Source organism: Tupaia chinensis, unplaced genomic scaffold (genome assembly GCF_000334495.1).
Source record: "Tupaia chinensis unplaced genomic scaffold, TupChi_1.0 Scaffold000706_1, whole genome shotgun sequence".
In the NCBI taxonomy this organism is placed as follows: domain Eukaryota; kingdom Metazoa; phylum Chordata; class Mammalia; order Scandentia; family Tupaiidae; genus Tupaia; species Tupaia belangeri.
The window spans coordinates 5,161,942-5,179,419 of NW_006160229.1; the positions used below are offsets into that span (position 1 = coordinate 5,161,942).

A 17,478-nucleotide genomic window follows, 5' to 3' on the forward strand; every position below is an offset into this window, starting at 1 on the left:
GACTCTTGTTAATGCACGTTTCATTTTCTGATCATTTTATTTGCTCTCAAATTCAATCAAACACCAGTACAAATGAACAATAGTGGTGTTGCTATGTATAAGCAGTCAATTAACCTGGATACGGAACAACTAAAAAGAGAGGGAGGTTTTATAGTCCCAGCTTTTGCTCTTATGGTTTATACTGTCAAGGTCTACTTCTGCTTACTATTTTAGACTCTACTTATCTCTACCACACCCACCCAGCACACACACACACACACACACACACACACATTTGTGCTCCCATTAGGAATTGTGGGCTAAAATATGTGCATTTTTTGCTTTGTTAACATTTTGGCATAGATATTGTTTACACCTTCTCATTTGATCAGTTCTAAGAGGGATTGGATAAGTCTAGAATGCCCTAGGATACCAGATATTCTCTCCAGAGTCTTTTGCATCTTGTTCATCCAGGTTTTGGCCAACTGAAACAGAACTCCTGTGGACTTCTTTCTGGAAAACTTTGAATTTTATGTGGTAGCATTCAGAAACATACTTGTATCATAGTGACCCTGTTACTGAAAGTATATTAGCATCTCATTTATAGATGCATTTGAACTCTTCCATAATTTAAACTTTGAATGCAAAACATGCATTGTTAAGTGGACAGTTGAGCTGGGAATTCCAGAATAGACAGATTTATGTAGAGTCACATGTGATGCCCCAGACTTGAAAAATATGGAAATAATGTGTTTTCATCCTAGAAATAGATTTTAGATCTTCAAGAATGTGTATAAGAATATGTATAAAGAAGATAAAAAGTTGTCCTGAAAAATTGGCTCTTAGAAAATGTGCAGATTAAAAATGGAACGAATGGGTCTACCTAATGGGAAGACAGATCCTTCAAAATCTTAAGCCCACAACAAATTATGGTCCACATGATTTATAGTGTTTATTCCCATAACCACATTTGTAGAAAAAACACAATGCAATCCATTTTCTTCAAGAGACTTTTAGACATCTTGGAACAACATATTTTTAGAAGGGGCATTTCCATTCAGAAACTGGGCAGAATCTAGTTACCTATGGATATGTACATCTATATTAGATTATGCCTGTCCTTGAGAATACTTTAATTTGAGACTAGATGTCTTGATGCATTTTATTTTGTTTAAATACTTTGATTGTAATTTCTGACTTGCATATAATCATTTTACATCTTTGTGGGGATACAGTATGGTTTTTTAAAGCACATATTCAGTGTGTAATCATCAGATCGAGAATATAAACATATTTATCATCTCAACATTTACATTATGTTGTGCACATGATATTTGTTCTACTAGGGTTTTCTGTTTGTTTATTTTGGAGGTGTATGTTGAATTGTCAACAACATTTTTATTCTGCTGTGGTACACCGTTCCATAACCTATTCCACTTATTTGCATGCATTCTTGTGTCTGTTAGTCATTTTATTCCAAAGCTCCCTACCCACCTACCCATATGGCTTCTAGAATCTACTATTACTCTCTCTACTATATCTTACAGCCATTTAGGTTCTGCTGAGTGAGGACACTCAGTATATGGTTACGTGGGGACTTACAGTATTTGTCTTTCATAGCCTGGTTTATTTCAATTAGCCTTATATCTTCTAGTTTCATCCACTTTGTATCAAATGATAGGATTTAATTTTTCTTTGTGGCTGAATAGTAGTCCATAGTGTAAATGTGTCACATTTCCTTTATCCATTCATCCATTTGTTTATCGCTGGGCACTTAGGTTGGTTCCAGAACTTAGCTATTGTGAATTATGCTGTAATAAACATGGATGCACAAAGTCTCTCCAATAGTGATTTCCTGTCCTTTGGGTAAATGCCCAAGAGTGGGATTACTGGGTCAAATGATAGTTTATTTTTAGATTTTAAAAACAGAATTGTTTATTCAATTTTATTTATTTATTATTATTTCTCAATTTGATGAGAGAGAGAGAGAGAGAGAGAGAGAGAGAGGAGTGAGAAAGCAATAAAGTAAGCCACCGGATCCAGGACTGGAACCACGGTCAGCCATGTGGGAGTCCAGCATTTTAACCACCATGCCACCTGCTGGCCCCTATTTTTAGATTTTTTTTTGGAGAGGTTTTTTTTTTTTTTTGCTATAGGGTGCATCCACTCGCCAGAAAGAGAGAGACAGAGAGCAGAAAGTGAGAAATCACCCCCCAGGGGGGATGGCCACGCCGCAATCCCTTCTCCTCCATTCTCCTCTCGGGATCTTGGGCACGCACGCATACGCGCTCGGCGTGAGTTCTAAGCCACCAGGTCCGGGATGCGAACCGCAGTCGACTACGTGGGAGTCCAGCGACATAGCCATTATGCTAACTGCTGGTTCCCCTATTTTTAGATTTTTAAGGAACATCCATACTGTCTTCCACAGTGTCCATACTAGTTACTTTACCAGCAGCAGTGTACAAGTGTTCCCCTTTCACTGCAATCCTGCCAGGACTTTTTATTGTTTTATTTATTTATTTATTTATTTATTTTTGATGATAGTCATTGTGACCAGAATTAGGTGATACCTCATTATGGTTTTGATTTGCATTTCTCATTATAAGAAATACTGAACACACTTTTCAATGAACAACTATATTCTGTTAATATTTAAAGCAACAACAACTAATATCTTCAGTAGGAATAGTAGCATAGCAGAATGACTGCTGAAACCCGCAAAGTGAAATGTATTGACTTACCATTTTGTTACTGTGAGTTGGATTGTATCAGAAAGGCCAAAAGTTGTATCTGGAAAAGTTACCTAAGGCCAGAAGGCTCAGGTAGGCAAAGATTCAAATCCACTAATATGAGCCGAGAGGGGCAAAGTCAAGCAGCAGAAACCGGGACTGAGGCTTGGGAGTGAAAGGCAGACCTGAGTAGAAAGTTCAGGCAACATGGAGTTGGGATCCTAGACAATTGGGATTCAGTGGGTGGCGGTTGGGAAGAAGGGGAGTAGAGAGAAAGGCACTACTCGCAGCACCCCTACTGAGTACAGTGAATAAACTGTAAAGATGAAAGCATGCCAGAAAGACTCCTTCTCCTTAGTGCGCTGTTGAGGACATTCTGGAGGTGGTGAGCACTAAGTGTAACCATGCACATGAGCTTCCTGTAACTGGGCTGAGCGTATTGGTATGCTCAGGTCAGAACAGTGGGTCTGACTAGTCTCTGTGTATTTCCTGGTGGGAGCTGCCCTCTCTGCTTGGCCCGCGTATCCCAATACTGTTTGCTCTGACTCATTGATGGCCTGCTACATGTCATTAGGCGGCTCATCTGCTGCTCTCATTTCTCCCAAAGGTATACAGAGGTTTGCGTCTCAGCTTTTACATTTTTTTTCTTCTGCAAGCTGGAGGAAGTGGCCTTTTGATGGTTTTGTTTCTTCAGTCAAATACTTACAGTATCTTACAGTTTCAATTTTCCTTTCTCATAGGTATTTGATCCTGATGACCTTTATTCTGGGGTCAATTTCTCCAAGGTTCTGAGTACTCTTTTAGCAGTCAACAAAGCTACAGAAGGTAAGCAGGCCTTGTGATTTATGAGATCTGGTTGACATTTTTAGATTCATGTGTTTCTGCTTACTCTAGAAGCCATCTATGGACAGGATTGTTTGATTAGTACAAACTCTCCCCGACCACCCAAATAAATCTCAAAGTCCAGTGCTTTAATTTTTTATGGTTTGGGATTGAAACATACCTATTAAAGATGTTGTACTAATGCCCTTAATTTAATGATTAGAACCAAGCAACCATTTTATTCAAAGCGACTACTAAAGGGGCCAGCAGATGGCATGGTGGTTAAGGCGCTGGAATTCCCACATGGCCGACCATGGTTCGAGTCCTGGACCTGGTGGCTTACTTTCTCACTGTCCCTCCTGCCCCTCTCTGTCTTTCTCTGGCGGAACTCATGTGAAACAAAAAAAATAATAACTAACGAACCAACTAACTAAATAAATACAATAATTCTAAAACAAAAACAAAAACAAAGCTCATACTGAGTAGCTGACTGAGTATAACCAGTCAGAAAATAAAAAGGAAAAGACCAGTTCCCCTTTCCATGAAGTTCACAAAATACAGCCATCACTTCCTTTTCCCCATAAGAAATGTACTTCTCTCATAGTTTTCTACATGCATTGTCCATGTAAACATGGACATAGTTTTCTGTGTGCCTTTGCCCAAGGTTCCAGCGCAGTAACCTTGCACTGGAAATGAAGCCGCAGGTTCATGGTGAGTGAAAGGAATATCTTTTATTTAAATGTTTAACATCCACCACACTGGAGGTATTAAATATAAATCCTAGTAAATGCAAAGACAATAATGATAAAAATAGAGTATAACTTCATTCCTTCTGTGATACAATCTCTTACCTACGCTGGATAATAATAATCACAGTTCAAATGCTTTGAGCTTTTATCCTGCATCTAGTCTTTCTTAAGAGCCATAGGTGGTCTCGTTCAATCTTTGAAACAACCCTGGGGGTAGGTATTATTGTTATTAAGTCCATTTTCCAGATAAGGACAGTCAAGCCCATAGTGGCTGAGGTGGGATTCGAACCCATGCATGACTGACTCCAGAACCCTTATGGCCAAACATGAGCTTTGCTTCTCCAACTGTTGGAAAGTCAACAGGCTGTGTGCTCAGCACTGCCAGGTGCTAGGAAGAAGTCCCCGCCCTTGAGAAAATTACCATCTATTTAGGGAGACTCAACTTACCCACGTGAAACAATTAGAGAACAAGAGCAGACAATATAATCAAGTGCTGAATAGGATGGAGCATCTAGGAAGCTATCAAGTAATTACAGTTTTATTCAAAAGAACTGTATATAAAAGCAATACATGTAAAAATACTTCTCCAAAGTTGTTCTTTTGCTATTTGGGAAAAAAAATGCTTTTGAGCTATTGCGAGGCATATAGCAGAAAGTACAGCTAATTCAAGTCACTATATTTAACACACATGACAACTATCCAGTTCTGGGAAGGAGGATCGTATAATTCTAACATTATGCCACACAAATTATACGTTCCTTTGCCAAACTCTCCTAACAAGTTCTACAGTCTCTTCCCTTGCCACAGATATTTATAAAAATACCAGGAGGGGAAAGTTAAAACCCACAGCATCAAGGAAATTACTTGGATACTGAGCTTGTCGCCTAGGGAATGTTTGGACTTTAGATTCTTGCAGTTTATATCTTTTAAAAATAAATGGAGAGGAAAAGAAGCCTCATTTGAATTTGTCAAGAAGCCAGCTCCTCTCTTTAGTATACTCTCAGCATACTGAAAACACCCAGCTCAGCCCTGGCCAGATCGAATTTCACAAGGTTTCAAGGAAGAGGAGACTCCCAAGTTTGATTTAAAAAATAAAAGTATTCTAATATCAAGATCACATCTCTCCCAGATACATGCTCTCTGTCATTCTCATTCTCCACACCCAGCCCTAGGCACCAGGTAGATTTTTCGTTACATGCCACACATATTGTTACATGTGAGTAAGAAAAGGACCACCACAGAATTAGGGGCCCAAAAACAAAGAGAGAAATTTGAAATATTTCAAAGTAATAAGAGCCACAAACAGCTGTTTGGTACCCGATATAGTGCTGCCTTGGAGAACAGGGCAATCCTCTTGGAACTGGTTCAGGAGGGAAGAGTCGTAGGGAAATGGGTTAAGAGAAAATGTGGTTCTGTCGCTGTTTTTCATTCTATTGGACGGCAATGGCCAGTAAGGTTAAGAAAAGAAGTTGGCCACCAAAGGAGGGGAGATGAAATACACTTGGCGTGTGCGCGTTCATACTGATAACAGAATGAGCAGCCAGGATGCCTTTGATAATGTCCCATGAAAAATAATGTTCTGTCGTAGAGGTTTCTCTGAGCAGAGTGCTTCCTTTACCGTGCCTTTTCCTCTTTTCACAGATCAGCTATCAGAAAGACCATGTGGACGTTCCTCTTCTCTTAGTGCTGCTAATAGTTCTCAGGCAAACCCCCAGGGAGCAGTTTCTAGCACAGCTCCAGGGCTGCAAGGGCAGTCAAAGGCAGTGGTAAGTATAGTCCCCAATTCCCCTTGCCTATTTTAAAATCCATAAAATTAGATCGATATTCCAGTTGCATCTCCACATGTGGTGAGAGAGCCATTCTGTTGGTTTTGGGCGGCATCGAGAAAACTGATGATCAACAGAGCACCAATTCAGGCTAGCCTGGTGGAACAAATCACAGGCGTGTGTGTGTCGGAGAGTCAGGAAATCTGGGGCTGAAGCCCCAGATCCGTTTCTCCTACAATTGGGCAAGTCACTTAACTGCAAAAGCTATGCAAATGTGCTTCATTAGGACTGCTTCCTTGTGGCAGTTGGCTGCTCTTTTCCCTATCCCTTGGTTTATTAAGAAATTGAAAATAAATAGTGGCTGGCACATAGTAGGCAATCGACAAATGTTACTCCTTTTTTTTTTCTTTTTGAGAGATTTTCACTATAGGGCGCGTGCGCTCGCCAGACGGACAAGAGAGAGACGTAGAGACAGAAAGCGAGAAATCACCCCCCAGGGAGGATGGTCACACCGCAATCCCTTCTCCTCCATTCTCCTCTCGGGATCTTGGGCACGCATGCACACGCGCCCGGCGTCGCATGCAGACGCGCCCGGCGTGAATTTAAGCCACCGGGTCCGGGACGCGAACCGCGGTCGACTACATGGGAGTCCAGCGACATAGCCATTACGCTAACTGCTGGTTCCCAAATGTTGCTCCTTTTGTCATGACTGTCATCTTTAATTTTTCTCTTTACATTCCTATTGAGCAAGACCTGATTTTCATATCTGACTCTGATAATCTTCTATGTTGGGATCACCCAGTCGTCTTTGCATTTGGTTGTATTGAGAGCTTTTCTTTGGGAGGAAACACCCTGTCTTCTGCTCTTTGGCTGAAACTTTTACTCAGTGTCAGAAACCACCTACTTGCTGTAAGCCCTCAGGACCTCTTATTTCCAAAGCACTAAAATGGGAGGTTCTTAACCTTTTTTGAGATCATAGATCCCTATGAGAAGCTAATGAACATGATAGTTTCACACCCCTTGAATCCTCTTAAATTGTGTATAAAAGCTCATGCATATGAACTCTTTTGAGTAAAGATCCAGTGTGTTTATCAAGTTCTTAAAGGGGTCTGTAACTCTCAAAAAGTTAAATCCAATTCACAGGTGACAGGTTAAGAACTCCCGCCTTACGTAACTATGGGGTATTTGATCTTTGCATCTGACTAACTCTTAGCCAAATTAAAATATTTTTAGTAATTGAGAGGGAGAAACAGATTTTATGAGAATAAGTCAGTGCCTAATCTTGGTCATATGATTATTGGACCATGTGTGTTGGGTAAAGGCAGAGTAGAATAGTTTTATCACTCTACTATGTTACCTGGCTCAGTTGAATACATATCTTTAGATAATTAGTGGAGGAAGAGGGAAAAAAAGCTATGACTGCCTCCAAAATGCACATTCTCAGAAGTGCAAAGGTTTTCATCATTTTCTTTTCTTTTTTTTTTTATATCGCCAGAGGGCACATATATTCACCAAAGAGACACACACAAAGAGAGGTAGAAAGTACCTCCCAATGAGTTGTGGTCAGGCCACTATCCCTTCTCTTCCATTTCTCCATCCTGTCAGGATTTTGGGCACACACGTATATGTGTCCAGTGTGTTTTTTCAAACTGCCAGGGCTGGGATTTGAACCATGGTCAGCCATGTGGAATCTGCTCTCTTAACCATTAGGCTACAGAGTTTATCGAACCCCCCTGCCCCCCAGGCTCATTAATGGGCTCCTAAATTAAAAGGACTTGGGTTATCCTTGATCACTCCACTGTACTTGCCTAAATACATAGTTTGTACCTTTGCCTCATTTAGATGAGCACATAATCTGGTGTGGCTTTTGTTTCTCTAGGAGATGACGGAAAATGGAAGTCACCAGTTGATAGTAAAGGCAAGATTCAACTTTAAGCAGACTAATGAAGATGAACTGTCAGTCTGTAAAGGGGACATCATTTATGTCACTCGAGTTGAAGAAGGAGGCTGGTGGGAAGGCACATTAAATGGGAGAACAGGCTGGTTCCCTAGTAATTATGTACGAGAAATTAAATCCAGTGGTAAGTGAAGCTGTTGTTTTTTGTTTTTGCTTTGTTTTTAAATTGCTGGGAGTGCATCCGCTCACACACCTGAGAGAGAGAGAGAGAGAGAGAGAGAGAGAGAGAGAAAACACTCCCAATGGGTGTGGTCATGTGGCAATCCTTTCTCTGTTTCTCTGTCCGACTGGGATTTTAGGCATGTATGCACATATGCCCAACATGTTCTTTAAGTTGCCAGGGCAGGGATTTGAACTGCACGGTTGGCTGTGTGGGATCCAGCTCCTTTAACCACCAGGTGATGATGCTGGCTCTAAAAATCTTTTTGAATGTTACTCTTGTACATTCTTTTTTGGTATTTTTACTAAAAGTCTTATAGTTTTAATTGGTTCACAGAAACTGTTTATACTTGTATGTGTATGTCAAAAATAAGACTAGAACAGAACTGAGAAAAATCTGTGATTAGATATTTTGAAACAAAGTTTTATTTAGAGTATATCAAGGCAGCAAAAAGCTGAAAAAGCAAAGGAATTCAAAGCTCAGACAAATGTTCCATGCTCGACTATATCCTCTTATATCTACTAATTCTAGCCCTTGTAATGTAGTACATAGTCTTTCCTGTTACTCTTAAGAATCACCATGGTAGAATACAATAATAAGAGAAGCCATGTGATTACTTCCTTTTTTTTTTTTAAATTAGCTCTAAGCCTTTTCAGCAGACCTAACACTGAATGCCTCAGAGATGTGTAAGAGAGATAACAATCTTAGGACTGTGGGAAGCTTTCTGACCTCTTTGATTCTGAATAATATTGCCTTTAACTCATTGTATGCTGCTAGCTGCTTGCCCTTTTTCAGAAGAATATGCAGAGAGTGAAATCTAATCTTTAATAGTCTTTCTTTGAGTTTTTTTGGAAACTCAATTGACCTTTATTATTTAGGAAGGAAGGCTGCTTATATCATAAAAACCTTCTCCAAAACCCTGATACTAAAAATGCTGCAGTATAAATAAAACTGTTTAGTTATTCACATTTTTACACTGAAAAGTTATTCACTTTTCAAAAATATTTTCCTAAGGGCTCCTTTGAGCAGTTAGTTCCTCAGCATGTTCATTCTTTTGTAGATGACTTCATTGCCTTTTTAATGCCTCAGAATTGAGGCTATCAGTTAGTTAATTTTTTTCTTTATTCATGATAGAATATGTGTGTGTGTGCATATGAGAGGGAGAGGGAGAGAGAGAGAGAGAGAGGGGGGGGGAGAGAGAGAGAGAAGAGACAGAGAGAGATAGAAGTATCCTTTGCAGGATCTGGTCAAGCCATGATCCCCTTCCTCCAGTCCTCTAGCCTGTGAGGTCTCAGGCTCTTGTGTGCACACCCAGTGGGTTTCAGGCTGACCAGGCTGGGGATTCAAACCTTGGTCACCATGTGGGATCCAATTTGTCTTGAGCAGCACATTACTGCAGCACTACAGAGCTGACCGCTATTAATTAATTAATTAAGTCATAAGCTCACTGTAAATAAAACATTACAGAAATATATAATGTAGATAATAAAGTTTTTTTTTTCCCCCCTCCCCTAGATAACCACTGTTAGTAACTTTTCCCCTAAAGTATTGAAGATAAAATTTACTTTGCATACTTTTCTGTGTTTTGTGTTGGGTTAAAGGGGCAGGTCATCTCTTTCAGTGAAACATGTTTACTAACAGATTTATAACTGTGTGTGTGTGTTTGTAGACATATTTTTAATTACTGGGAATCAAGACGTTTTTATTGAGCCCTGAAGTAGTTTCAGAGAGCTCTTCCTAGAAATTTCTTGGTCTTGTTAATTTTTCATAGTTGATTTTCACCCCTTGCTAACACCTTTCAATCACTGTAATCTGGCGATCAGGATCCTTTTTCCAGACTTACAATAATGTCATTTTCTGGTTTCGTGTCTTAATCTGCAAAAGTAAAAGGAACAGCTCTTGCTGTCCTGTGGAAATCCCAAGCATTGTGGAGGGCACATGGGAATCATTATAATGTCCTTCACTATGATGCCTTGTAGCATAGTCCAGCCACTCCTATGTACCGCCCCAAGCTGTTTGTCCTAGTCTTTGGGTCCTTCTCTTTAAGTTTCTCCTATATCCTTTTTTGGTTTAAAACTCACTTTGGTTTGCACATGGCAATCTCTAGCTCTGATTTAGGCACCTTAGGTAACTCCTAGAACATCTAACCCAACTGTCAAATATGGACAAAATATGGACTACTTGAGCCAGGAAGGCTGCCAGCAGGGAAGGCCTGTAACTGGAAGTATTAGGTCATGGGAAAAATCATGGGGTATTTTCCTATGTTTTTCTATGCAAAAATGTATCATGACTTTCCCGACAATCCAATATGGAACAATGTTTCTCACTGAGTTTATTATAATAATTTTTCTTTAGAATTATTATTTAATTTTATTTATTACTATTATTTAAAAATTTTTCTATAGGGCTTGAGTGCTCACCAGGGAGAGAGAGAGAGAGAAAGAGAGAGAGAGAGATTGAGAAAGTAAACCACCAGGTCCAAGACTCGAACTGTGGTCGGCCATGTGGGAGCCCAGTACCTTAACCTATTGGCCCCTATAGTAACTTCTTAATTGTTGTCCCTGTTCCTGTCCTTGTCACTACTATAATGTAATCTAAACTAAGAAACCACTGATTCTTCTTTTCAAAGTTTCTTTCTTTCTTCCATGAGAGAGTTAGAGAGAGAAAGAGTGCACCCCCACCACGGTCTTGACACCACAGTCTATCCCCAGTTTTCAGTCAGCCCCAGATCATGGGCAAGCTGTGTCTGACATACTCAGGGAGGCCCTCTGGATGTGAACTGGAAACTTTCCCATGTGGGATTGCCTTGTAGAGCATCAGGTTTGGCTGTTGTGCCACCGTCTAATCTCACAGAGTGATTCCTTCTGGATGTGACTTGTGCCTCACAAGACCAGAGATTTTTTTTCTGTTTGGTTTCTATTCAGTATATATTTACAAAATGAATGCAGATCATGGGGTCAATAGTTAAATTTTATTCAGTTTAAGTACCTCCTAGACATTTGGGGAAGGGTCTATAATAATCTATACCTCAGAGTCTCTGCCGCCCAGGATCTTACAGTCTAGTAGTCAAGATAGGAGCATAAACAACTATAACAGTACAGGACAGGGTAAGTAACACAGACAAAAGTGTAAGTGAGGTGCTGTTGGAGTAGTAAAGAAATAATTCAATTGACAATAACCTAAGGGGGAAGGGAAGCTCTTGAATTGGGTCTTAAAGAACAGGAGAATGACAGGTAGAAGCTCAGGAGTTAGTAAGCTAAAGCATGGAAGTGGGAAAACTGAGTGTGGTGGGGTGATTAGGATTGAGAATCTAGTGCACGAGGAGACAGGGTATGGCCTTGAGCTGAAGCTACATTAAAAGGGATGTCAATGCAAATTTTTAAACAGAGGATAACATATTGTTTAAAGAGATCTTTCTAGTGTTAATGTGCAGATGGGTTGCAGGGAAGTGGTGGGGACAAACAATGAGGATGGAGGGAAATAAGCAGAGATTCAGGGACAAATAAGCAGAGATTCAGGGAATCTGGTAGTGGTATAGACTTTCCTGGTGCTAGTGAGGAGAAAGAGAAATAGAGGGATGCAACAGATATGGTTGAAACAGAATTTTAAAACTTGGTGATGACTAGTTATGAGAGTCAAGGAGGAGATGAGAGTAACTCCAAGTCTAGTGGTCCCTGTTGGTGGTGAGCTCCTTAAGGGCATACCACCTAGCTAGCCAACAAAGGTTTATTTCCCATGATCAGGGTACTGGTGAGGCACAGAAGCATAAGACATGACTCTTGCCCTCATAGTGCTCATAGTCTAGAGGGGAAGACATCATTAGACTACAGTTAAATAAACTTGGTGATAGAGCTAAATGCATAGTGTAATGGAGGGCAGTGAGGAAAAGATGAATCCCTAACTCATATTGACAGAGACGTCAAGGAAGATTCATCCGTCTTTGTATATCGTTCTGTCTCCGTAGTGCCTAACACAGTGTTCAAGATATAGGAAATGCTTAATATATGCTGAACTCCACGTAAGATAGGAGAAAAAGCATGCATGCATGTGTGTGGTGTGTGTTGGGGTGGCTGGTACTGAAGATGATAAATTGTTCTGGACTTGTCAAGTGGGAGTGTAGCAAATCATAGCTCTGAAGATTTTTACCAAGTAGTCAGCAGTATGAACATGGAGCATAGGAGACAGGAAAGAGCTAAGGATGAAACAGACAATTGACAGTATAAGGTGGTGGATGATGAAGTGTAGAATAGATAGCAGATCATGAGGCGGGGAATGTTTTGTGGCTGAAGAGTTTAGGGAAGACTTCATGGAGGAGCCAGTGCTTGAGCTGAACATTGAAAGATAGATTGGCTGTGGGTAGGCCCAGAAGAAAGGGGAGGACAACTCAGGGCATGGTTACTGGTGAAGAAAAACCAAAATGATGAAAGTTCTGAATAGATTGCGCCTGGCGAAAAGAAATGAACTTGAAGTGATGAAAGTGTCTTGTCGACAGTCATTACTTAATACATCTTTGTTGACTTGAATTCTTTCCCACTCTAACTCGTGCTTTCTCCATGAAATAGTAGTAGGTCAGGGACCGGCAGGTGGCGTGGTGGTTAAGGGCGCTGGATTCCCACATGATCAACCACGGTTCAAGTCCCGGACCTGATGGCTTGTTTTCTTACTTTCCCTCTCTCTTTCGTTCTCTCGCTCTGTCCCTCTCTGCTCAAAATTAAAATAAATAAGTAAATAAATACAGTTAAATACAATAATTCTTTAAAAAAATAGTTAGGAGGCCACAGCTTACCTAGAACGTTACCAAGGGACCTTATAAATTCAATTCTGGGTTGTCTTATGTTTGGTCTAGAAAATATTAATACTTGTCTATTTTTTCTTTCTTTCCATAAACTCCATACTGATGTATAAGCTTAAGAAAGATTTATCTTTGAGGAGCTTGAAGAAAATGATTCAGAGAGGAAGTGCATATTTCATAGAAATGAAACCTTCAATTTGGAGTTTCAAACTTAGTGGTGATACAACCTCTTGGGTCATTTATGGAGTTGAATCAGGCTTAGAACTGAAGAGCTTCGGTGGTCTCCATCTGCTTACTGTTGGGTCAAACGTTTAAACTACAGTCACTCAAATAGTCACTAATTCTGACAAATTCATACATGTAGCCTGGGGGGATCATTCAGCCTGATACTATACCTTCTTTTGTAATGTCTTAAAAGCAAAACAAAGCAAGCCCAGGGCTACACAGCCCTCACACTGCAGATCACTGGGCCACGGCAGTGCTATGCATAGTTTCCCCCCCTTGAGCCTGGCATTGACAAGAGTACTTTGTGCTTTGGTAAATTTGCCCTTGGGGAATGGCATTTTAAGTTTTGGATTCCACTGTAGCTCTTGTCTAGAGATAACTGGGGCCAAAGCCCAGGGGACAGCTTCTTCCAGTTCTTTGAGAGGAAGCTGATTTCAGACGATGTGCAGCTTAAAAAAGCGCCCGCCTGATACTATGGAAAGTTAAGAAATACAATAAGTGAGTACAAAACACACACACACACACACACACACAGGTTTTAGAAAAGTAATTATTTGATTTGAATTTATTATTATTATTATTATTATTATTTTATTTTGACCAGAGATAGAGAGGGAGTGGGGAGTGAGAAAGCAAGCTGCCACCTTCCAGGACTCAAACCGTGGTTGGCCATGTGGGAATCCAGCATCCCAACCACCCACGCCATCTGCTGGCCCCCACACATGTATTTCAATCTGAGCTCGACACCGAAGGTAGAGTAGATTTTTGTACTGATGATAGAAACCTCTCACCAAGGCTGAAGGAACCTGGACACTGAGACCATCATGAACCCATTGTTACCAGTGCTGGGTGCATACCTCTAGATTTGTTATTATATGAGGAAAAAAATATATCCTGTTTCGAGCAAAAATAGTTTTCCAAACATCTTACTTCATGAAAAATACATGTGTCAATATATTATTCATCATATAACCTGCAGGAGAGACATTAAGGGCCTCTTTTATTTCATTTGTGTTATATACATTATAAATAAGAAAATTGGCAGCTTATACAATTTTCAATCCTCTTTTTAACAAGATCAGTGGTAATCTGTAAATGAGCATGCTGTTTATATGTCAGAATCATTTCTGTCAATACATCGGTAACATGGTAAAGTATATCTCTTTTTAAAATTTTTGTCTTTGCTCTGTTACCTAGAAAGGCTAAGGGTTCTGTTAGGACTTTGCATTAAAATTTTCCTGGCAAAGTTTCCATACCAAGAAACCACTGAAGCAAGTATGTTAGAAGTAGATATTTTAAGCAAATTCGCTTTTCTCCAACTGATTCTGTTAAGGGATCATTAAATCTTTCTTCTAAAACTTCTTATTAGCAGGTAAATATAGATATCAATTGAGGGGATTAGGCACATGGTTAATTAAATTTGTATTAAGGCAGATTAAGAAATCACTCTGCATTATAAAGCAAAGCTAGGATTGAGCTTTATATTTAGACTTCCTGTTTTAATCTCCTGGGTGTATCACATAGATGTTTCATGCGCAGAGAAACTGTTAACTTGATTTCTTTCTGCCCTATAACCACTACCAGGCAATAGAAATCCGCAAAAGAGAAAAGAATCAGAGTTCATTGGCAAGGGGTCTTCACATCAGGGTCAGGAGGACTCTTACGCCTCTGTGTGGCACTGCTGTTGTTTAGTTATTGAATGCCATACAACCCATTTGGATCCATCACTGTACACACTGATTTTCCCCCTAGTGATTGAACTGAATTGAGCAATCTTTTCATTGTCTTAGAAATCCCACCTAAGAGGTTTATGTTTTCATGTTAGCTCTGCTTAGGTCACTTTGAACACCCACAGTGACTGATCTCGTCTGCTCTGAACCTCTGTGTATTTATTCCTTCTTTGCATGTTTCTGAGTGTGGATGTCAGGTAAACCTTCATGTGGTGGGAGTAAGCAGGGGTGGCGGTGGGGGCAAAGGAGGAACAAGGTGCAAGAGACTGTCACCAAGATCACGGTGCTGGTGTTTTCCTCTTTGCATCCCTCTCAAATTTTTCCATGGGGCCAGTTGTTTGCAAGGGTATACTTTTTTAGACTTTCCAAGTTTGTCTTTCCAAATCTGTCTTCCTTCTGTTCTTTTTTTTAGAGAGAGATTTTTGCTATAGGGCTTGTGCATCTGCTGGAGAGACTCGGAGACAGAAAGTGAGAAATCACCTCCCCTGGGGGGCTGGCCATGCCATAATCCCTTCTCCTCCACTCTCCTCTCGAGATTTTGGGTACACACATACACGCGCCTGGCATGAGTTTTAAGCCACTGGGTCTGGGACTCAAACCACGGTCGACTATGTGGGAGTCCAGTGATGTATCTATTACACCATCTGCTGGTCCCATCCTTCTGTTCTTTTTCTTGATCTCCCATCCTAGACCAAGCCTGTGAGGAGAGCTACAACTTTCGCCACTGTGCTGAATTCAGAGTGGTGAGAGCATGATCGTCCCCTTATTCCTGATCTCAAGTGGAGAGCATTGAGCATTTAGTCTTCCACCATTATGTAAAATGCTAGTTGTTGGTTTCTTTATTTAGGCGAAGAAATTCCTCTTTATTCTTATTTATTCTTTTTTTCTTGAATTGACATTGCATTTTATGAACTGCTTTTCATGCATCAATGGACACTATCATGTAATTTTTCTTTGTAGATTTTCTTTTTTAAAAATAATTATTTATTGATTTATTTTTACTTGTTATCATTATTTTTCAGTTTGACCAGAGAGAAACAGAGAGAGAGAAGGGGCAAGTGAGAAAGCAAACTACCAGGTCTGGGACTTGAGCCGTAGTAGGCCATGTGGGAGTCCAGGCCCTTAACCGCCATGGCAATTGCTGGCTCCTGTAGGTTTTCTTTTTAGGCTGTTAAGATTGTGAGTAATATTGATTGAATTTTGAATATTTTGTCAATCTTACATCCCTAGGCTGAACCCCATGGTATCTAATATCTTCAAAGAACTAAAGATATCAGCAAATAGTATTTGCAATATTTTGTTAAGGTGTTTTTACAATCTACATTCATGAGAAATACTGGTCTGCAGTTTTATTTAATTTTTGTACTGTTTTTGCATGGTTTTATTGTCAGTATAATAGTGATTTCATAAAATGAATTGGGAAGTGCTTGCTCATATTTTTCATAAGAGAGTATATAGAATTCATATTGATTCTTTCTTAAATGTTTGATAATATTCTCCAGTGAAACCCTATGGGCCTGGAGGGGTTTTGTCTTTCAGAGTTTTAAATTTGTAATTTCAGTTTCCTTAATACTTATAAGGCTATTTAAGTGATCTATTTCACATTTTGTGAGTTGTGGTACTGTTTGTTTGCTGAAGAATTGGTTCATTTCACAGCTCCTTGTCAAATTTGTGTATGTAGACTTGTTCATAGTATTCCCTTATTATCCTTTTGATATTTCTAGGGTCTGAAGTAATAGCCCCTATGTCATTCCTGATATTTGTATTTTGCGTTTTCTTTTATTGTCTGTCAATCTCCTAGAGGTTCAACGTTTTTAAATTTGTATTCATAATAGAGAGCATGTATACCTTCACACACGCACATATGCTTTGCAAGAAAGAGACAGAAAGGGAGAGAGAGAGACAGAGAAGAAAGGACCTCTCAATAGGGCCTAGTCATGGCACAATCCTTTTTTCCTTCAATTTTCTATATTGTTGCGATCTTGGGCATGTGTGTGCAAACTCAATGACAGAGCAGGGGTTCCAATTCCAGTTACCCATGTGGGACTCGGCTTCTTCTGTATAGTGCCTAACTGCTACACTATGAGGCTAGCCCCTAGAAATTTGACAGTTACATTGATCTTTTTATTTTTTAAATTTATTTATTTACATTCATTCACTGTACATCATGACAACATACAAAATGAGATTTTCCATCCAGAGTACACTGTATATTGGCTCAATCAAGTACATCAGCATACACGTTATTGTCAACAAATAATTTTCCATTTCTTGTTTCCTGTATGTTTTGCTTTTTCTTCCTCGTCCTTGATTCCCTATCTCTCACCCTCTGCCATCTCCCACTCTCCTCCCACACTGTCTCTGGTATCTATGTTTGCTTTCTATACTGTTTCCCCCCCACACTTTATTGAGTCACTAAAGATCTTAATTAATCTAAATATTTTCATAGCAAGCACACAAGTCTAACTTTAGGCATAAGCTTCAATGAGTAGAGTGAACATCCTATAAAGTAGCACCTAGCTGGGGCTATATATCATACTGCAGTAATCGAATAGGTATTATTTTCTGC

At 39.8% G+C, this 17,478-nt stretch overlaps 1 protein-coding gene across 1 annotated transcript in view; it reads left to right on the forward strand.

The window, feature by feature from the left end:
* ARHGEF6 (Rac/Cdc42 guanine nucleotide exchange factor 6) overlaps positions 1-17,478 on the forward strand; it is a 146,898-nt gene that overhangs the window by 35,173 nt on the left and 94,247 nt on the right. The window contains 3 exon segments of the mRNA XM_006172377.3: positions 3,449-3,533; positions 5,921-6,045; positions 7,925-8,126. Of these exon segments, the coding sequence (XP_006172439.3) occupies positions 3,449-3,533; positions 5,921-6,045; positions 7,925-8,126 (412 nt within the window).